This window comes from Toxotes jaculatrix, chromosome 20 (assembly GCF_017976425.1).
Source record: "Toxotes jaculatrix isolate fToxJac2 chromosome 20, fToxJac2.pri, whole genome shotgun sequence".
Taxonomy (NCBI): domain Eukaryota; kingdom Metazoa; phylum Chordata; class Actinopteri; family Toxotidae; genus Toxotes; species Toxotes jaculatrix.
The window spans coordinates 2,795,152-2,818,846 of record NC_054413.1 but is presented as its reverse complement, the minus strand read 5'-3'; the positions used below and the strand labels follow the sequence as shown (position 1 = coordinate 2,818,846).

Here is a 23,695-nt window from a genome sequence, read left to right as displayed (position 1 = left end):
GGTTAACTTGTGTGACTGTTGTCAGTGCTGCCTCCACAGGTCATAGATTACTTAATGTCCATTCAAACGCATCACCGCACATTTACAGACGCTCAGCCTTGAGATACACCTGTTGGATGTGATAGAGGGAGACAGAAAAGGGAATCACTTCACATCCATTGGGAGAGGCGCTGTATTGTATGTCACTCACTGCTTCAGCTTTCATTCAGACCTTCTATTATGTCATCAGCAGACCATGGCAAGAAAGGTCTGAGCCACTGTGTTCAATGTCTGTGGAATTAGGGCCATTTTGGTACCTTACCGAAGCCTCTGGGTTTCTTATAATTCTTGCAGCTTGATTGCTTTTCTTCAGGATGCAGATATTTAGTGGAATCAGGAAACGTTCCCTTTGAAAGCATTTATTTGTTAATTTGTTTGAAGAAAACCAATCAACTGTAAAGATATTTCTCTCTTCAAGGAAGGTTGCACTGCGATTTTAGAGGGATTTAGAAAAAAAGGTGCGAGTTTAACACTGTGTAATTTGATGGTAAATATGAAGGATATGAAACGCGGGGATTGAAAAGAATGTTTTCGTTGCTTTGGAGGTTGTTGTTCGCATATTTCTGAGCAGTTTTAAACTAATTTATGCCAAGATTTTATGTCACCATGAACTAAAAAGTCTTTTTGTTGCCTGCTTTAAAATGACACATCATTGCAACATCTCTGTTTGGAAAATCAGAGTACCATTTTACAGTCTACTTCATGTACCTATGAACCTTTTTTTTTTTTTTTTAAGTCTGTAGTGTTATGGCCCATTCATACTGATTATCCCGTACAATATTATCATATTATCATACATTTTTGCTTAAAAATGTACCATGAAATTCAGAAAACAGAAAAGTATGCAACTTTGAATATTAATAGATCAGACATAATGTGAATCAAGTAAGTAAACACAGAAAGGGATTTTGTCCAAGTGTGGTTTATTTAAGAAAACAGTGTTTATTACATGACTGAACTGCTGTATTTAGCCCTAACTGATCTTTTTACAACTCTAGTACAAGTCTATTCACAGGACCCACCTAACAGAAACGTACATTTTCATGTGGGCCTTGATTAATTACAAAATTACTCGAGTGTCTCCAAAAATAAAAAATACAGATTGATGACTGAGAGATAAATAGATAAATACACAAAAATCTAATCAAACTCAATCAGCCAATAAATAAATAGAACAATAAATAACATTCAAAACATCTTTGGCCAAACTCAGGCCACTTCACTGTCCCCACAGAGTTGACATTGGTCTTGGTAGATGCCTGGGCCAGTTAGAGCACAGTACTGTATGCTGACTGAATCAGCTTCACCTATGGGGTTCTACGGAGCAACACTGGATATGTGGCATGACATAGCAAGTGAAAGAACAATTATATTGAGGCACTTTTAAGGATGTTGTAGGAAATGACAACATTTCCGTGTGTATGCGTATTCCCCAAGAGGAAACAAAATGTAAGACAAGAAACAACATTCAATTGAAGGATAATTGAACGGCTGCTCTGCTCATCATCATGTCACCGTATGTTCCCTTGATTTTTACAATTTTGGGACTGAGCATGGTAAAGTACCACGTGAAAAAAAGAAAACACTGAGCTGGAAAAAGATGAAAACAGATAACATGGGGGGGGGGACGATGCTGAAACATCGCGTGTCGCCAGCCAAAAGAACGTTGTTACATATTTGCTTTTTGAGTCTGTGAATAACATCAATGTGTGTTCTCTGTGGTTTTTGAGTCCGACTGAGTTTCTGACTGCTCCCCAAATATCCCTGCCAATGTCTTAAAGCGGGGCCCCCAGTCATTGAGGTAATCATAGTCCTCCTCAAGGTCTATAGCGAGGGAATCAATGGAGCTGAGTGACTCGGCCACAGAGCCGTCGCCCTCGTAAGCGTATGTGGCCAGGGAGTCATAGGGAGGGGCTGCGTTGTCCATGTCGTGCTCTTTCAGACGCTGGTTGATGAAATCTCGGATGTCGGCGCTGTCCTGAGAGACAGGCGGCCTGGGATCTCTCTTCATCTCAGGTTTGATGTCCCTGCGGTACAGGTTCTCTTTGACAACCTTGGGATTGCGAAGTGTCCCCATGTCGAACGCATGCGTGTCCTCCTCGCCCCCTCCTTCGTCGTCATAGTGGATCACATTATCCCGGATGTCCTCTTTGGATGACATGAGAGTTTCCTTTTTCTTCTGCCGTCTCAAGCCCACATAAAGGACCACAATAACTGGGGAAACAGAGAGAATTATACATCAGACCACTGTCAGCAGACACAAATTACTGCCCTTGTAATCATGGTTTTGGTGATTTGCAGCTCAAAAGACATCAAGGTATTAAAGTTAGAATTTGGTTGATATATTTAGATGCTAGACATCAGTCTTTAACCATTCTGGGAGTGTGGCTGTAGGGATGTCAGTATCAGTGTATCTGTCAGTGAGTCCACTTCGATCCAGACCAAAATATTTCACCAACATTTGGATGGATTGCCATGAAATTTTGTGCACATGTTCACGCGGAGGATGAAGCCTTCTTACTTTGGCAATTCTCTGAGCTGTCTTGTAGCTCCACCATCAGGCTGCCATTTCTGATTTTGTGCAAAATGTCTCAACAGTTATTTAATTATTGGATGGACTACCATGAAATTTGTTACAGGTGTTCAGATGGTGGGGACAGGATTCTGACCTGCAAATCAATGCCTACAGAGATTTGAATTGCTTTTGTAGCACAAAGCAAATCGTGTGAATTGGCAGCATTACATACTAAGATAGCACAAGAACACTGTTGGGGGTAATACTGTATCACTGAGAGTATAGCTAAAGCAACAGTTTATTTCTTTAGTACACATCCTTTCAGAGGTTGTGTGAGGTTCTGTATATTTTGGTTCAACATTGTGCCGCTGTGTGATTTCTAACACATAATGTTACAATAAATTTCCTTTGCTCCTGCTTTCCTGTCAGTGCAATCTGTCTCTCTCTGTCTATCTCCCTCTGTGTCCCTCTCTCTGTCTCCTTAGTGAAGATGCAGTAAAATATGTGTTTTTCCTCTGGGTTTTTAATATACAGTTGCATCGACGAGGAAGAGCAATGGCCAGGATAAAAGTGAAATCATTCAAATGAAAGAGTCCAATAAATACATTCAGACTGACAAAAAGCCTTGAGTATGTCTCTTTACTTTCATCCTCTCGGTGTCTTGCCTCCTCTCTGCCTTCCTTCACTCCCAAGCGATTTTAAATACCTGCGTATAGTGTGATAGTGTGCCAGCTCCCCCTAGTGGTACGAACATAGACTTCAACAACAGGCAGGTACTGCAGGACTCTCTGGTTGAACACAGCTCCTCACTGGGTGCACCCAATCCACATCAGTTTGGAAGAAACAGCAATGCAGATGAAAGTCTCTGTGCTGGTCTGTTTAATTTACCTCATCATTTCTCCACACAGGAGAACTGCTACAACTGGGTCATCTTGACAAATCCTGCACAGGAACTAAGTGGCTCTATGGAAATGTTCTCAGTGTGAGTTCTGATTTTCTCTGCTACTTTCCTTCTCAGGGACGGCATTTGGCGTCAGCCTCAGCCTTGTGGGCGAGTCGACTTGGAGCTTTGAAGACATTTTCCTCAGATGAAGTGAACACACCGACACAGCCCCACAGTGCACCACTGTGTGCTTTTATGTTCCCTCACATATAAAACAACGAGGCTCCAGCTGATATTTCACATTAATATGAATGAAAATGGATTAAATGTTGAAGCACGGTTACAGTTTCATGGATGATTCTTTATTTAGTCATATTTTAGAGAGAGATAGAGAAAAGTGACGCCCATTGACTTCCACTGTAAAATGGGACCAACATCCCACATTCATAATTCAGAAAATGATGCCACAAACCTCTATATACTTCCTCCCTGCTATGCAGATGTGTTTGGGTATTAATAGCAGGGAACTAAGGAATTTTACAACTATGACCTTGTGGGAAATATAAAAGCTGTTGCCTGGGAAGCAGCCACAGGGCAGCAGAATTGAATTTAGTTTATAGAGCCAAGCATCCCCCCCTCCAATCACAAATGTCCCACTGAACGACCAAAATCATATGGGTGCCATAATTAACTGCAGACACTCCCGGAGAGACGCCAACCACCAATGCACAGTGGAACACAGTGGAATGGAAACAGATCTGGCCGTTTAGACATTTGTTGTACATTCCGTTATAGCTTTGTGAGCTATAACAGAACAGAATATATAACAGAAAAACAGAATTTATGGAAATTAAAGGATATATTTATACTCTTCAAAACCCAAACATTTATCTTTCATACCCAGCTGCTAAAATGAATAATGTTTACAAGACAGGAGACAACAGGTCTCACCTAACAAGATGGTGATACATAGAAGAATGGCAATCAGAGCTCCTGTGCTGAGACCCACAGGGAGGAAGATGGCCTCTGCGCTACAAGTTAACAGGGATCCATCTGATTCGCAGCCACATACACGGATGGTCAGGGTGCCTGTGCTGCTCTTCGGTGGGTAGCCGTTATCTTCGATCACCACGGGAAGGAAATAGATCTCCTGTAAACGTCTTCTAAAGCCACTCCGCTTTGTCACAATTCCAGCTGTGTTATCTAGAAGAAGGGAAATAAGATTTTTTTTTTAAACATATGTAGTCTTTGATTGAGAGAGTGTTGCAAACTTGTATGGAAAGGCCTAAAGTAGTGCAACAAGTGCTTATTCTTTGATCTACACAGGTTAGAGTGATCTGACCAAATCAAAAGAAAATATTCTGCCTGGCGTAACGTCACATCAGTCAGGCAATCCTCCAAGCTACATCAGTAGCTACATCAGTAGCTCAGAGGTCTAAGTATGTCTGTAGGTCCAAGTATGAGAAAGATCAAACTTTTCAATGTCTGATAACTCTTTATGTTTGATAGGAGATCCTTTCCAAGTGTGCCTCTCTGAATGTGATGAGAAACTGCAACGCACCACAGACTGGGCTTATCCAAGTTCACTCCATTTTACACCGCTTACTTTAAAAGCTGATTGAGTCTAACCATGCCCAGTACATTATTCTGTGAAACACTGAACTCCATCTACCTTCACCGTAAGAACGTTTTGCATCTGTAGTTATTTTGTTATCTCTTTGTGCAGGCAGCATCACTCCAGAGAAAAAGCGGATTAGCAATGAGAGATAATAGATTAAAAATAAATAAATAAAAATAACAACACAAAAAGGAACAACTTGGGAAGACAGCCGGAGGTGTAACGATGCCGAGTGGAATAGAGGTTGACAATGTATACGAGAGAGAGGGAACATGTCAGGTTGGACCTGCCTGGTTGTGTCTGCTACAGCTAGACTGTCTGACCTCTGTCAAGCTAGGTTTGTTCCACTGACGAAGCCTTGCACATTTTCTTGACAGGAGGTCAGGCATTTTAGCACACCTTGCATGTTGTGCACAACTGCGAGTTTGTTTGTGCTCCCTCTCCTGCTCTTGCTGAACCTGTCCGCGGTGCCTATGGTGTTTGTATTTCCTGTCCCTGCCTATCAGATCTCACTCTGTATCTGGAGAGTGTGCTTGCAGGGCCCCTGGCAGGCAGGAAACTGCAAGGCAGTGTGTCCAAAAGGTAAAACTGGATCAGAGGTTCGGACCGGGGCTTGTCAAGGATGGTGAATACATTTGTTTCCCTGGCCTCATCCTGCCATGCCCCACTTTTCATTACCCGTCTTTGTGGTTAGACTTCAAAGAGCTTGGCCAGTGCACGCTGCAGAGTGCCATATATGCCCCTATCAGAAGACGTCTGACTGCATGTGCTGAAGTTATTTTTAGAAACTCTCATTGCTTAGAGCAGCAAACCTTTAGCTAATAATTAGTCTTCAGTGGATAGTTGTCCAATTTCATTTATATTAGATTTGTAATATTACACATTTTTTTTAAATTTAGTGTTATGTGGTTTCAGGAGTTTAGAGGATGAAGCTGCATAAACTGTCACAAATTGATATCTGCAGGTTATATACTACATCGCACTGCACTGATTCACCATGCCACCTAACACAGCTGTTGCCAAAGTGTAACACTTACTCCCGAAATCCCGGATGGTGAAATTCTTGTTGTTTTTCATATCCTCCTTTGGCGATTTGAAGGAGAACTGTTGTCCAGAAGTCGGTAGATCCTGGTCTTTTGCACTGAAGGTTTGAATCACCTGTTAAAAAAAAAAAAGAAAATTTATTTATAAAAAAGAAAGGGATTCTTATTTTACCTTCAGCTGGTGTTTACTTGTATTATTTTAAACTTTTAGTTAAAGTTAATTCTCCAGTGGTCCCACAGTTGGAATGAATTGTTTTGAGTTGTTGTTTCATTGTCAGATGTTTCTCTTTAATTGAAAATAAAATTCCTACAGGGCATTTTGTTCTGTAAGGAAATCTGAAATTATTCAACATCGACCAGAAGTATCAGCTCGCCCTGAACTGACTGCATGTCAGACCTGTCAGTGCTGCAAACAAGGCAGTGAATTGTTCTCCTGGTAGTTTTGGATACAGTCACTGAGCACCTGACTGATAACTTGTTGAAGCATCTACATCCACATAGTGTGATGGATCACGTTCATTCAAAAATGCTGGAGATTGTTCACGGGTCATGAAGAGAATCCAGGTATTTTCTGTTGTACTTATTTTACAGAACATCTGCTATAACCCACAATAAAAAAAGAAAAAGACCTACTCGAACCTACCAGTACACTTCAACTAACTCAAACATGTATGTGTGAAAATGTGAATCAGAATTTACTGAGACAACACCTAGCCAACCAAGCACTAACCTCTCTGTACCTCCACCCTGCTAGACTCAGACTGCCGATTCAAATACCAGACTGCTGACGGCTATCTACTTTCTTCTTTTCCCTAAATGTCTCAGAGCCTTTTTCTAAAACCGGTTGTCCTGCCAGCCCAGCTGTGCTACCAGTCTGCTCTTCCCTGCTCACTGAGCTTGACCTGCTGGAGACCTGATGCCCCTGGCCCTGGATCTCCCACATGCAGGACTAATCAGCCCTCCTGCTGCTGACTGTGTTGCTCTCTGTCTCTTTCACCTCTCAGTATTTGAATAAAATTCCCTCAAGGGGACTAAACCTGACACCAGGTGTGATGAGTGCTGTGTTGTGTTCCCTACAGCAGATTTACTGTACAATTAACACTATTGACTTGCTATGACCAAATTAGCTTTGTGATGAATAAATCTAAAGCTGCTACTAACAATTACACAATTACGAGTACAGTTTTTTTTTTTTCATGGTGGAAAAGCAGTTGCTTCCGTGAAGTGTGCACCATCAAATTTCTGGATTCTTACTTGGTAAATTAATTAATGATTCATAAAAATTGTTAGTAATTAATCATCTGCCTGATTAATTTACAAATCATTCCAACTCTAATAAACTCTCAAATTAAGTAAAATTAACAACCTTAAATACTGGTCAATCTCTATAAGACAAGACACAATACAAGTTTTGTTTGCACCTTTTTTGTTGCTGTTGATCTTTAGACTTCATCATTATCTGTCTAACAATTCTTTAAATGTTGTTCCAGAGGCAAGAATAAATATAAAACCAGTGAAAATATCAAATGTTAGTATATGACACTGGATCAGCTTCAGAGCTAACACATCGGCATTTGACAGTTTTTAAATCAATAAGATTTGTTGTATTTTCTAATTGCGGTATTAATTATAATCTATCATGTACAAATGCTCCTTTTCCTGTTCTCAGTGCTTCCCACCTCCTCTCAGTCACATGTAAAGCTGTGCCTGCCATAACTGCTCATTATTGCGCTATTGTACGTGTGAAATGGCTTTAAGTGTATTCTGCTTTTGCACTCAGCTGCATTGTAAGTTAAGCCAGATAAGAGCACCAGCTAAATGCCATAAATGTAAATGTAATTATTCCAGCATTACAAACTGATTCAGCTGGTTAGCATTCCAATCTGCACATTTTAAAAAGCAGAGGGAATACATTGAAGAGCAGGGAACACATTACAGCACCGGTTCTCCTGAGTACATCTAATTCATAGAACTCCACAGCAGAAAATGCTTGTAGTGTGTTTCCTTTGTGGTTGCTTTCTCTCATTTCACACTTGACCAGTTGACCAGTCAGGCCTCTGAGTTCTGTAAATAATAAAATAAAGAAATATTCTACTGTATTACTTTGCCACAGCGCTGACCCATTTTTCATTTAAGAATCTGACTTTATAGTCTTATGCCACTCTTCTTCCTGCTCTTCCCACAAATTTGAATGAAAATAGTCAGTTCCTTCTCTTGCTTGCCCATGTCCTGGATACAGATTATGTTCCACGGGAGGTTGTGCCACAGCGTGACACTCTCCAAAACAAACGCTTTGTATGTTTTTTGAGCAGTGTGAGTGCAGATAATCATCACAGGAGAAATGTGATGGATTTTACTAGAGAGGATCTGCAATTCTTTATCATCCACCAGCTGTGCACAACACCTGGTGGACTCACGCTGTGGAAACACTGGAGGAAAGTGTAGATTCTGCACTGGAGGGCAAGAGAGGAGCGAGGAGCAGGAGAAGATAAAATGCAGATAAAAAGCAGGAGATTAGAGTAAAGGAGTAAGAAAAAGGATAGAAGAGAATTAGGCGAGACGAGGAAGAGAGACTGATGACTTTTAAATACAAGGCACACGTTTTGTGATGATTACAGCTGATCTGAATATAAGGCTGTAGTTTTCTAGTCTTGCACTGTTTCTGCCTTTGTTGACTTTGACTTGTCTTTGTGTGCACTTCTTTTCTAAATGTGTTAAAATATCTCTGTACCTCGACAAATTGTTATCGTAAAATCGTTAAGGTCCCTGAAAATCCGTTTTCAAATTTAAGTGTTTGTCTATAACTCCATCCATCTCAAGACATAGTTACAAAATGTATAAAAATAGCATGTTCTGAATAACTTGTGTCTGAAAAGGTCTATTGTGTTCAATTAAAAATTCTTAAAATTACATCTGCTCCTTCTCCGTCACTGAAAACTTCTTAAACTCAGACTGAAAGTGAGCCCACAGAAACTGTCTCCTTCAGCAGAAACTCTGCACAAACTTCACTCTGCACCGTGAAGAGCAAACATCCAAGTGAAGTGGCAGTGAGCAAAAGACATTTTTGAGTGGAGAGGGGTTTGAAACAGGCAAGGATGAAAGTTAAAGTTTGGAAGAAAACTGTGTAGATGTGGTTTGATCAGATTTGATTGACAGAGCCTTAGTAACATCAGCCAAAAAAAAAAAAAACACCACTGTCATCAGATTTGGGTTCAAATGTTGCTGACTACTGATTGGAAAATTGAAGTATGTGAAGTCAGGTATTTCCAGCTCCAACTCCTCCAAGAAACCAGAGGGGAAAAAAAAAACACAAAGACTTTTGCTGAAATTGTGTGCTCATGTAGGACCCCACTGTAATAAGCAGCTGATTGAAAGAAAAGGTCATCGGGGCTTTTAAAAGAATGCTTAATAGATATTTTTGCATTTGTGATTTGATTTGTTTTCAAGCATCAAATTGGCTCTCTCTAGGTGTCTTGACGACTGAAGGCTGAAAACATGGCAAATTCTCATGCCAAGGAAGACAGTGATGCCTTCAAATGGAGGCCACAGCCGTTGTTTTGATTGCAACAGGCGTGAGGAGAGACAAAACGTCCTCAATGTGATGAGCAGTCTACAGCAAATTGATAGACTGCCAAAGAAGCTGTTCCCTCACATCGCTAACTGCATATAGATGCTAGTTAATGGGCTAATTTACAGGCACAGGTGGTTTACAATGCACACAGGCAAATTCTCCACAGCATCTCAAGTATATCATCTGAAATGTACTCCAGGTTGCTGATATGCAAAGCACTCCCGTGCTTTATGATTGCTTCTCCTGCTGCATTGAACTACATGACACATTCAGTTCAAGATTTAGATTCATGCTCTGTGCTGAAGGGTTCTCTGCAAAATCCCTTGAAATAAAAGGTTTCATTCAAGTGACCTTGAGTTAAAACAATGGAAACCAACCCTCTGATAGGTATCAACGTGAGAGCTAAATGTATGTATTCACTACAGTGATACAGGGCTCCAAAAAGCAGAAAAAACATCACCAGATCTTTATATGCGTTTATTTGTGCCTAAGTGTAAACAATGACACTTTGCCAGTGTTTATATAAATCAACACCTTTAAGATTCAATTTAGCACCTTTAGATAGTTTTTAACAACCACCTCGGAGCCATATCAGCTCTGTAGGAGGACAAACAACACTCCAATCAACAGCTGTCAACTCACTGAAAAATCAGCACATCTTAATATTAGCAAATTTGTTGTGTTCAACGTCATGTGCTCATGATGTATGTGCAGAAAGAGGCAGGGAGAAGAGTAAACACGGACGTACCTGTCCCATTTTTGCATTTTCACACACAAAGGTTTCATAAGGACTGGCGAGTTCAGGTGGGAACTCGTTGATGTCCAACACGTGAACGGTGACGGCCACCCGACTGGTCAGAACTGGACTATCTGGAGAAAAAAACAAAAAACAAAAAACAAAAACACAGATCAGTTTAAATCAGGCACAAACGGACAGTGTTACATGAATGCAGACAAAAATACAATATGTTTTTTTTTTTTTTTTTCACAGCACTGACATCATGTGGATATCTAAAGTACTACTACCTTACGATGAGCCAAAGCATAAAGGTTTATCACTACTGAAGCAGGACGGCCAAGTGGTTAAAGAGGCTGTCATGCCTGAGTGTCCAGTCAGAGTGTCCTTGAGCAGATGCAATGCTGCCTAGCTGCTTGCCTAATGTAAGATGCTTCTCTAATGGGTCTGGAACATGTTGATGCATAAATTGCACCAGGACTCTGCTGTTTTATGACGCCTTTGATTGATGATGAAAAGGAGAATTAAATAAAAACACACAATAAATGCATCCCATGCGCTTACTACAGATAAAGCATGCCTCACATTACGGAAAATGACTCTATGGAGAATATATTTTCTTTACGAGTTTTTTTTTTTTTTTCCTTAGGTTCTTTTATGGATTTTAGCCATAAGATGTACAGCCCATATTAATTACAGTGTGAAAGCCCCCTTGAGAGGGACCAACTTGAATCCAGGGTTGTTTGTTGCAATGCTTCCTCACTACAGGGGCACAGCAGGGAAATGTTCTTTTAGTGTGGAAGCCCAAGTAAGGTAAACTTTACGGATTTGATGTGGGAATGGGATTTCTTTTCAGTGGGGGGGGGGCTTACTGTGCACTTGTTTGTGTGAGTGCAAGTGCATGGCCGCGTAGATGCGTAGGCTTGTGTGTAGGTGGGTGGTTGAGAAGAATGCAGGGGGGATCTGTAGAGTCGTCTCCAGGGGATTGAGACGCAGCCACGGCTCAGTTAGTAACCTGTATCTGACCTTGATGGAAAAAGCAATCTTCCCACCGAGGTAAAAATGACACTGGGTATGGGATTTGCTGCCTTGCACTGTCTGAACCACTAACACTGATGCTCAGCCAGCAAAAACACTGATCTTTTCTGTCATTGAGGTCCTGAATTCTTTGGCCTTCAAAAAGTTGTAGCAACTTCAAATCTTCAACATCAATAGAATTTGTAAAGTTTTGTTTTGAAAATCCCAGACCTCTGGATACAATCTTAATCGTTTCCTTCTCGTCTCATCACAAAAAAACTCATGTTCATAACGGCGAACTGACTCACTACATCATCAGTGATATATCTTTGAGTCCACTAGATGGAGCAATGGTATAGTGGTTATATTCAAATCTGACTATCAGCACTTCAGCCCAATAACACATGCTCTGTTTATTTTATTATATAAGAATCCTGCATTGCTTGCTTGAGCGGTCAGCCATAAAGTTGCTTGCCTTATACTGCTTTTCTGCTGGATATTACTTCTTTTTTTCTTTTTAATTAAGCTCATTTTAATAAAAAATCTGCAATCTTTGCAAGCCATCAACTACAGATCTATAAAGTGTGCTGGAAAAAAGGGATAAAAAGATTCCTTGCGGATAACAATCTGTTAAAAGTGCAACTGTGGCCAGAATAAGTGTGAAAGTGTGAAACTAAATTCAGTTGCTGTAAATGGACAGGGAGTATGTTTCCTCATTGCCTCCTGCCAAGGTTATTATTGCATTTAATAGATCTTCCTCTCTCTTTGACTCCTAAAAATTGCCACTGGGCTTAAATGCCAAAAAGCAAACAGTTAATCTAGCCCCGGCTCATATTTAGCACACCTTCTGCTGTGTACTGTGTCTCAGGAGAGCAGCAGACACTGCTCTCATTTTGCTGCATGACTGCAGTGTCTAGCAATGACCGGACAAACCTCAGAGGCTTTGTGAAGTGAAAAGTCTGCAACTCAGGTGTTGTGCTAATCAATGCAGAGTAAAGGAAAGGAAAATGTCAGCCGACGACTTATATTGTTGAATTTCTTTTATCTGAGTCATTATAAGTGGGAAAAGGTGTGGGTGGATGAACGTTTAAAAGCAATAGCAGCAAGGACACACAGTAGATGTAGAGACAGGTCAAATACGGAGGTCTGCAATAATTTATTGTTTATTGAAAACTGCTTTGTGCAAACTTAGGCTGCCCAAGACTGTAGAAAAATCAGAACATGTTTTCTGTGTGTGTGTGTGTGTGTGTGTGTGTGTGTGCATATGTGTGTGTGTGTGTAACTCTTCATACAACCAATACAAAGTGTGTATTATTTCTATAGGCATTAAAGGCGTCTTTGCTTCAGAGTGTATTGCGGTTCTTCATTGTTTAAAACCCGAATAGTAGATGGACAAAATCCCAGCTATGATAATAGAATGCGTCACAGAGGAGCCGTAACAGCTTTCCAATACTCAGAACACAAAGTTCTGCCAAAAATCACTCAAGGTCAAAAACAGAGTTGAACTCACAAGTTGGGACGAAAACCCTGGGGTACAGGGGTTTATCTCTATGCTTACTGCAACAGTGGAACCATTATTTTTTAAACACTGGCTCTGGATGTGATTTCTTTTCTTTTCTGTCATGGGGGAAATTGTCTCTGAACAAACACCGGTCCTTCGAGAGGGGAACCAGAGAGGGCATAGGGCTGGTTCAGAGGCTGACTTGGGGAAGGGTGATAAGAAAGGAGTGAAATGTAGGTGGGCGAGGGCAAGATGTGAAGAAATACGGCTCAATTCCTGCATCAAGTATGATGAACTGAACATGGAAGCCTCTTGTAAAACTTCCATCTCCCTCCTCCATCCACATTTTATCCTTTCACTTTACCTCATCCTGCAATTCCTTGACACTTATACACAAAAGCCACACAAAGAAACATACACCCACACATAGAAAACAGAATTAGCATGTCACTGCCATGACCTTGAGGGGAAGTGAGTAATATCAGTTTCCAAGGCGACAATGACTCAAGTTTTAACAGCCCATATTTCACAGTCTATCCTAATGAATATACAGCGTGGGTAATTTTGATTGAGCACCAGCCTGCCTCTGGGATAATGACTTTGACGGTTCTTAGCAGATTTGATGACTTGGTGACGATGGATTTGCTTATTTATCCGGAAATTTGCTCCACTTCCTTCATAAAAACATAATTAGCTTGATGACATGTCTTAAAGCCACTGCTCCACATTAGTTCACTCTTCTTGAGCTCGGCTCACAACATGCTGTGATGCGGGTGCATCTGCTTGCTATAAAACTCTGGAAGGTTCACATTTTACTGCAGTGTAAGTAAAAGTTGACTCTGGCAAGAAAAGCTCTCTTCCAATGCCAATGTCATCAAATGTGTTAAAAAAGGCAGTTAAAAATGAAAACAGAGTTCAGACGAGTATGCTAGAGGAGACAATGTCCTGAAGATACATTCCTCCGGGAGAGCCATCATGGTTTATAGTCACCTATAAACCTTTCCAGCAAAATGGGATTGAGTATTGACTTGAGTAAAAGTGTGTTAAATCCTTCACACAGATTATGGCGGGGGAAGGACAACAACACCTGCATGAATCACAGTCTATCTTGTTGTCATACTTACTAAGTTTGGTCGCCACGATGGAGATATTGTGCTGGGCAATGCTCTCTCTGTCAAGGAGTTCGTTTGTGGAAATCGTTCCCTCCACTGGATCAATGTCAAAGTAGCTGTCCAAGTCACTCTTCCAGTCGATGGAATACCTGAAAGAAAATGTTTGTATAATAGCATTAATTTCCAGCATAAACCAGAGAATTAAACCATAGTGATTTTCCCTCTGGGCCCATGAATTAGGTGTAATATAATGTTGGCATAGCCTTCATTACTCATTCTGAATGGTCATTTCCAGAAAATGTGCTGAGGATCGCATATACATTCCAATCTAGTAATGGGGCACATGTACTGTGGCCATGCTGAGCAAACGGTTTTCTTGGGAACATAAATGAATATTAGGCACGGCTGAAACCAAATCAATCTTGGCCGATGAAGAATCAAAGGCTTAAAATGTTGGTTTGGTGTCTGGGAACAGAAGGTAAGACGTCCTGTCTGTGAAATGCATCTTTGGTCCTGCCCAGTCGCTCTGAATGCAAAATGAAATACAAAAGAGATCTGAAACCAAACCGCATGCCACTGTCAGCGCCATTCATCATGCATTACTATTTGATCTTAAAAGGCTATTTTTCATTAATAATTTTGTCATGGCTAGTGGAGTTCCCACAGGAGAAAACACGTTGTTGTCTTTTATTCCCCTTCACAAGGAGGTCAGAGGCTGGGGGCTTAGTGCCTTGCTCTTGGGCATTTCCACGGGAGTGATGCTTAATTTCTCATGGGCTTGAGTCTGGGCCTTTCAAATGAAGAACAGACTTTCTATGCACATGGCAAGCTATTTGATCTTAAAAGGCTATTTCTCATTAATATTTATCATGCTTGTTTTTCACACTATAGAGCCTCAAACTGGACTTGACTCAGTCATTAAGAGAAAGAGGTCTAGTGTATATTCAAACCCCCAAGTCCTTTTCTGTAATGAGAATCATAATAAAACCAATTCAGTAGAAATATTTCACAAGCTTTCGTTCCATCAGATTTTCTGTTTCTATTCTGATTTGTCCACATCCTCTCTTTAACTCTGCGTTGCGTGCAGCCTTGAAGTGAACATGATAGTGTCAAAATAGTTTAGTATGAGTCTCTTTGATAAATATTCCAGCCAAACTCACATCAAGAGTTCAAAAGATCAATGGTTTGCAATTCTTCCTCAGGGCAAAACATTTTCTGGGGGGGGCTGTTAGCGGAGTCAAGCTGCGACTGATATATACAATCACAGTCAGTATGGCCCTGTGGTTTCAGGGACTGCCTCATAACCAGAATATTGGAATATACAGGTGAAATCACAAACACTGTATCTGAATGCTTTGAAATTTCCTTGAACAAGAGGACAAACCACATCCAGCTCACTCACTACCTCTCAAGCTAAATGGAAAAATGTTTCAGAAACTCTTTTTTTTTTTTTGTATGTTCCTGTGAGATATAAAACGTCACTTGTAATTGGTTCAATCTCTAAGTTATCTTTGAGGAGAATAGAGTTCATCAACAGCTGTGAGAAAGAAATCACAGATCTAAAGAGTCTACTTAAGCTCGGCTCAGTACTAAGCGCTGTAGATATGAAAATTAATTACAGTGTTATCTCCTGCTTTGAACTGCAGTGATGTTAATTCAATCCGGTGAACATGACACAATGCATACGGTAATTTAAGAAGAAGGGAAGGTGTGTATGAGTTTATTTTTCTCAGTCATTGATTTTTAGAGTTAAAGGTTTTGCTGCGGTAGAGCCTTTAAAGTCCGTGACCATTGTGCCTCTTCTGTGTCTAGTGATTTGTGATATTACCATTTTTAGACCGAGGCCAAAAGTGCAGTCTTTAAAACTCATTCAAACTCTAGGAAGCTCTTTAGAATCATCCAACAATGCAGTATTCATGATGCCCTTTTGTATCCCCAGAGATAACTCTTTAGCACTATACTGCTAAATAGCAGAATCAGTTGAGTCTAAAGTCTAAAAGCATAATTCCCTATGCATGATGGGTCATTGGGTCTATTGTTTTGAAGTGAAGAATGCAAGGCTGCTCTCTGAAGGCACACAAATGAACAATGTCAGCTGTGATATTGATGAATATTTAAACTGCGGTAGACAAAGTGGAGATCCACAGGGTGGAGGGCATGCGCTTTTTGTTGTACAAATCTCTGCTTTTTCCATTCTTTTGTTTTCTGTGGAATAAAATATTCATAATAAAACAACTCAGTGCAACAGGTATCTTTACCATTTGTGTTACGCTTGAAGGATACATCTTCGAAGAACCATTCCTACAAAACAATCCGCCTGAGCAAAAGCAGCTAATAAATTTTAAAAACAAAAGGGTTCTCATACATTTTTAAGAATGCACTTCCTTTGTCTTTGCAAAAGACAGTCTATTGTTATCTACCACTTAAGTTTTATATTAGGATCGCGTGTGTGTACATGAGTGTGTGGTAGTGGGTGTACTGTACGACGGAGAGACTGAGAAAGAAAAAGAATGACTTGTCCTGACTACGAATCAGGAGTTGAGTCAGGCATGTCAGATCTATAAAACTGAACAGTGATGTTTGAATGTCTCATCTAATAATTACAGAGCAAAGACCAGTGATCTACGGTGTCCTGCCCTGTAAAAGTATTTTATTCAACATGTAATTTTGTTAAAATATGACGACAGGATGTTCGACAGGATTTATTTTTAACTTCAACAATTAAAGACAAATCAAAACAAAATTCCAATTCCCAAACAAATTCATTTTAATGAATAAATTAAAACAGTAAAGAAAGAGAGACTGCATTGATATTCAGTTCCTCTGCTTCTGTGGGGATATACTGATATACTACACAACCGCTTATGTTTTTTTATCAGCTGTCATGTTTTATTTAGATTGTATCTACAATACTTTCTGGTATTGTCCAAACACTTTTTTTTCTGATTAAAGTCAATATTATTAATCTTAGCATCAACTAAGATTAATAAAACATAAAAACACTGGGATAGCTTCCTCTGTGTCCATTTTAATTACCTCAGAGAAAGTTGTACAACAGAACTCTGACAAATATTCAATACATCCACTTCTCTGTCGTTTCAATTATGTCATACCACTCTGCCAAGCCAAACAACACTGCAGGTGGTGTGCTCAGTGTTATGTAGTTCTACACAAACATCCAGACAACTAAAGAATATATAAGTACCATTAGTCATGTCAATCATCCCAATAAATAACTGTAACATAATGTAAAATAATCTACCAGTTAAATTTTAAATAGCTTTAAATAACATACCTAACTGCATGGAAACAGCTGCCCCCTCTATTCAGGAAATGAAATGAAAGCCAATGATATCATTTGCAAAGACCTAACTGTTTCTTAAATCTTCTGGAGCCTTAGTGGATGTTAGCCACAGGGGATAACATGCTGTGCATATGCATGGTTCCTCAAAAGAGCCAACAGAAGGGGCCGCAACAGTAGGTGTGATGCAACAATAGGAAGAAATTGCATATAAACATCACCGGTCAAGAGGTGGCGTGATCATTTCCTTCTGAAACTAAAAACATGTCAAGTTTTTAGCCATAAGGAGTTTTAGTTTTCAGCTGAAATTTTATTTATTTATTTATTTATTTAAAGTTGCCTGTGAGTTCCCACAGCACTACAGTCCTAAACCATATGCTACAGGGCAAAACACTTAACATGCAAAACACATAATGTCACAGAAACTGAACATAAGGTACCATCAAACGTCCAGCTGCAAATACAGTGGCTGAATGAATTTAAAGTGCAAGTTTAATATAGTTTTATCAGCCATTATCAAACTAAAGTCAGATAAAATCTGCACTCTCATGCAAATATTACTCTCATTTTTGAGAGTGCAGACATCAGGTGCGTTTATGCAAATACGGGGCCACTGATAATGTTATAATATTCTCTGTTGCACAGTGTCACTAACAACTCCTGACCTGCCAAGAGATGACGCTAGCAGGATTTTACATGACATTGTTAAATGTTCTACATAGATTGATTAGTCCTCAAGCTGATGAGTAAAACTGACAATACTCTCAAGATTAAAGCCACGATGACATTGATGAATGGATTAGAATTCTAACACCTTCAATCACTGGTTGCAGTATCACAGTACTTCTCCCTTTAGCTCTTTTGTCCTCACAGGAGTAACGAAGGAGATTTGGTTCAATAGTAAAGCGTCTCACGATGAAGATGTGCACCCAGACCCAGGCCTGCTTCATTTACTATAAGTTTTTGTTCCAGACTAAGACTCAGTCATTGCGGATACGGTGGCTTCTTTAAAATAAACAAGACTTGAACAAATAGACTCGAAAAATCCACTGAAACTGCAGATGGACCTTTAAAAAGACCGAAAAGGGATGAAATATGTTTATATTTAAAAAATAGAGCTGAATCATCTCTATTTTCACGCATACTGATGCTCCACCAAGTCCCTATAATTTCCATTAATGTTGGAATTAAAACTTCAAAGTCAAAGTGTATGTCCAACATTTGCTTATGTGTTTAACCTAAACAAAGCAAATTTGTATTTCAACAAAAACGTTGCTTTCACTTTGATAAATTTAATCACTTTGCATATGACTGAAATGTAAAAAAATAAAAAATCTGATTGAATGCTCTTTCACACAACAGAATCATATAACACCGTGTCCAGAAAGTTGTGTGTGAAGAGCCTATTGTTTCAAACTGAAGAGTTTAACTTTACCTGACTGGACTGCTGCTGGCGTCTAAATCCTGTGCCGTCACCGCTCCAATGATGGTGCCCGCAGGCGTGTCCTCATACACATCCATCACATAGGAGGGTTTGTTGAACACCGGGGGCTCATCCACATCCAAAACGTTAATCTTCACTGTAGCTGTGTCTTTGAAGGCCCCAAAGCTCTGAAATCGTGGATCCAGATGAGCATTGGAGGCATCGACCTTAAAGGTGTACGCTTTCTTGGTTTCATAGTCCAGAGGCTACAAAAAACAATAAAGAGTACAGTTCAAGTTACTTTTACACGAACAGTTTATTTTCAAATCATAATGGTGTCATGGTAGAGAACGTGTCAGCGCTCCTGCCGTAATTTACTTTCTGTGTAGTGTTCATCCTGCAGTGGATAAGAGCTCTTGAGGAAATGCTGTAACTGAATGGGAGCATCAGTGTCGACAGCAGTTTGCTCTCGGTTTGTTTTTGTTATTCTAGCATTTTCGAGGATGAGTAACTGCTATCAGGTGTCAACATCACTCTCCTCATATCCAACAAATTCCAGTATTTGGGTGATTTCCTATGTTTATGCTGTCACACAAAACACATTCAGATAGCATTGTTCTCACTTTCATGAAAAGCAGAAATGAAGGAGAAAACACCCTCAGAAATAGTATCACTGGTGATTACTGCATGTATTTTTGTTGTTTAACTGGCAGCTCAAATGGAAGTCAATAGAAGAGCGGTGTCTGTTTCATGAGAGACTCACAGTGGGCCCTGACCAGGTTAATGTTCTGCCCTGCCAGCGTGAGAAAGTCAAGCTGCGCTTACTTGGTTCAACAGAACTTCACCTCTTTACAAGAGTTCTTCAGACAACAGCTTAGAGGTTCATATGTTCCGCCCCCCTCAAGCCTCTGACATATCAGCTCAGGGTCAATTAGTCAAAAGCGAGGGGAGGAATCGGCATCCTCGGCATGTCTGCAGCTGAGGTGTAAACATTCGACAGCAGTGACACCCGTGTTCGTGCTTCTGCCTGTCTCCTGCCCTCTCATGTGTGACCAACCATACTTGGCGAGCTTGCAGTCGGTCATGCTCCGCTGGCCTGGAGTCACATGAGAGACATTCCTTTCTGTGTATTTCAAATTGACTAACATGTAACCACTATGGCAGCAATGCTATCTTTCTGCCTCAGGACTTTGGCTTCTCTGGCATGTTGTTCCAAAAGACACCAAGTGAAAACAGCTGGTAATGGCACTGTGAAATGCGCTTATGCAAAGAGACAGTGAATGTGAGATGGGAGGTGCACTGGAGGGTGTAGGAAAAAAAGCTTTTTTGTGATGCAAGATAAATATGACCAATCATCTGTCCAAATTAAATGCACATGAATTAGGGATATAATTAGAGTCCAGCCACTAGAAATGATCAGAGGCTGTGCAGTCATGATTTCACAGGGATAGCAGATGCTTCTCAAGCTCTCTGTCTCTCCCCCATCTCCATGGTTTCACAGTCTTTCTGCTACAGCAGGTGTCCGTTAAAACGAAAAAAAAAAAAGAGAGCTATGTGAAGGCAAGCCAATCTGAAAGCAATCATTGACCATCAACCACCATGATTGGTTTGATTACAGTGCACCAGATGCAACTGGCTAGGCACAGCTATAAGATCCTTCAACAGGAAATACACTCTGTCCCTTTCAATCTCTTTCAAGAAGTGACAACACTGAGTGAAGACCAAGCTTTCCGAAGCAACAGTCTCGTATAAAAACTCAATTCATTGAAGGTGTCATTCAAAGGCTGATCCCTACAATCAAACCCAAAGACTTCCGGTCAAGCACGTATAAAGTGATTGAAAATGCACGGCGGCTGTTATTTCAGTTTTCCGAGCTCCTCGCTGGTTCCTGTGAATTGCTGGAAATCAGCATCAGAGGGAACCTAATGTACTTTACCTCGCTAAGTACTAAGTAGTGGAGTTTATGTGATGCAAAACCACAAAGAAAAAAAAATTAAAGTAAATAACATACAAATATATAAATATATAAATACCTAATAGGAGGCCCTCTTGTATCAAATTGTGCCCAGACCAGTGCATGCAGAGAGCCATGCATAGCTCAGCTGAAATACGTGCACAGGTGGGGTAGGAGGAGGGAAGGCGATGCTGGGGAGGTGGACAGCAGGAGGTGTACACCAGGCCTCATTAGCCATGAGTCTCACTGGGGATGAGGAGAAGCGCTGCTTTCCATCTCAACATGCTGCATCACCACAATTAGGATAGAAGCCCAAACTCTCACCTTTTATAACTGTCTAATTTTCATGTAATACTCAGCTAGCTGAAGACAGAGACTTGTGTGGTGTGATGGGGAGCTGCTCCTTTCTCACACAGGCTTTGCAGTTTTGACACAAATCTCCCAGCAAGCACAGCTGGCATCCTGGAGCTCCAGCTGATAAATAATTGTGTGTAAATAATGCCTTAATTTAAAAGAGCTGAACATGAGAAATATTATTTAGTGGCAGGTGGACTCAGTAATGTTAAAAGTGACTGAAAAGGTTTGAAAAGGTAAAAATATTTGGTCACCACTGAGTTAAGACCTGTTTGATGAATTCTTGGCTCATGTGGCCACCACTGCATTAACAGGCCTTCCTGTCACTGACTAGACAACAAAAATAAGAGACATATTTCTACTACTGCGTCTTTGAGCACCCGGAAAAGCGCTATATAAATTTGATGTATTATTATTATTGTTATTATTGAAATTCAGCTGGTCACGAAACCATGGCTGTACAATCATTACATGGCCACTTGCTATAAAATATACATAGACCGTTTAACATACTTATCCAGTCTAGTACACACTATAGTATATCATCAGGGTTGATGATCAGGTTTTGCCAGAAAAGGTACTCATTAAATTGCAGCAAAGAAAAGAGATAACATCTCAGGAACAAATTGCTGCTCATTTCCTCAGCAGATGGAGGAGGGAGAGGCCTTTTTGACACTAGTGGAACAATGTGTGGACTGCCATACGATTAACTGTCATGCAAATCCCCCAGATTAATTTTGCATATTTTTGGGTGCAAAAAGTAATGTTGAGAGTCCGACTGTCTTTTTAATGTGTCTGAGACGCAGGATGGTCTGAGTGTTTCTGGGATATCCATTGTTAAATAGGAATAAAATGAGGCCAGGAGGGGGTAATGGGAAACTCAGAGTTAATGAGAAGACTTGCTAATGTGTCAACACTTGACTTGGGGAGAATCAAATCAGATCTGGAGGCCGTAGGGGAAATTCCCAGGAAAAAATGGCCATTGGTTCTCAGACTGCATGTACCATTTTCCGTTGTTCCCCTTTCCTCGAAGATGGCCTACTTACGCTGCTCAGCACCAGCGCTGTATGACTGACTATTACCCATATCCACACATATATCATTCTTAAACACGCTGCATACGCCACTGCATGTTCAATTACACGTTTGAAGTGTCTCATTATAGCTTCAGTTGTTATGCACCTTTTATGGGTTACTGCGGACACAACAAGGAAGTGTATCAACGGTAGAATTTGTAAGGAGGACAGACCGAGTTCCTCTCATGTCAGTGCTGCTGCTCTTCAACATCACAACAGAACACACTTGAAATTCTAGACATGGTGCTGCGCCCTTTGATATGTAAATGTGCACCTTCATTGCACTGGCAGTAATACTGAATGAAGGAACTTTTTTTTTTTTCTTGCCAATTGAACCTGTTATGTTCCAAGGGAATTTGTTAATTTAGAACAGGGGACTAATCAAGGCATCACAGTCTCACAGGTACAGTATTATACTTCACACACATTAAAAAGTCAGCATACTGTCAGATGATGTGTGAACACACAACAATGGATGCGCTCGTTGATAATTCATAGTGAGATATAATAAGAGCAAATCCATACACCAAAATATGTTCCTCACTTGATACTTGGGTCTGCCTCTGGTCCCTCCCTCACAGCTTGCTCTCTGCATGGTATAAAGTGTTAGTTGCAGCTGTTTTTTCAGCTTGGTGGTTATTTTGGGGATTGGAGAAGCAGGATGATATGCATATTTAATAGGTTCTCAGTTTGTTTGTGTGTTCAGTTCAGTAGTACAATAGCAGAGTTCAATATTCTTTTCAAACCTCCACCGCATTCACCTGCTAATATGGGGAACGGTCTTCTGCCAACACCCATGAGGGAATCTAGTCTTTCCCCCTTGAAGAATCATTATCACAGCATAGCAGGTCATTAGCAGGCTGATTTCATTTGTTTGTGCTGAACACAGGTATTACCTGAAGAGGCTGGTGATTAAATGGGGTGAAAAATACTGCAAATGTTGTTTAATCTGTGATATGCAGAGAGGCCTTAAATCCATTTAACCGCAGTATTATATATTTACAATACAACTTATGAATCATTAACACCCCCTCACACGATTTATCCCCTAAGAGCAAATCAAAGCTAAGCCAAACATGCCTAGAATATCACACATTTCTAATTGCAGCTGTGTAAGCCAGCACATTTCTCCAAACAGAAACATTAGGCCATGTCTTAAAGCTTAATGCTAGTGAGGCCAAAACCTCTTGATCCCACATGACGGCACCCATCATCGAAAAGCAAAAGATTTGCCTGTTGGGCTGCAGTAAGCCCAAATAGTCCTAACAATACCCAATAAGCTAAACTCATTATTTCTGGAATGCAAAGCCGCTTCAGTGTGAAAATTCCACTGAGATTCCGAGATAGGCAATTATGACTCAGTGGTTTGAGTCTGGTCTAATATCTCTGTTGTGAATGAATGACTTCTTTATAAGGTCACTGCAGTCATTGCATGACAGTTCAGGAATATTCTGCCATGCAGAAGAATGCTAAAGACCTCTAGCCACCATTGTGCCATCAGCAGTCGGCTGACCACAGAGCACAACACAATGAGCTTATCTTCAGTTGAGAA

General features: G+C 40.4%; 1 protein-coding gene across 1 annotated transcript in view; it reads right to left on the bottom strand.

The window, feature by feature from the left end:
* Nucleotides 1–1,741: 1,741 nt before the first annotated feature.
* The window catches only part of LOC121200290 (cadherin-12-like), a 54,209-nt gene continuing 32,255 nt past the window's right edge, over nt 1,742–23,695 (bottom strand). The window contains exons 6-11 of the mRNA XM_041065489.1: nt 18,772–19,025; nt 14,048–14,184; nt 10,418–10,539; nt 6,093–6,213; nt 4,389–4,640; nt 1,742–2,253 (exon numbers count right to left, since the gene is read on the bottom strand). Of these exons, the coding sequence (XP_040921423.1) occupies nt 1,742–2,253; nt 4,389–4,640; nt 6,093–6,213; nt 10,418–10,539; nt 14,048–14,184; nt 18,772–19,025 (1,398 nt within the window). The remainder of the gene's footprint in view (nt 2,254–4,388; nt 4,641–6,092; nt 6,214–10,417; nt 10,540–14,047; nt 14,185–18,771; nt 19,026–23,695) is intronic.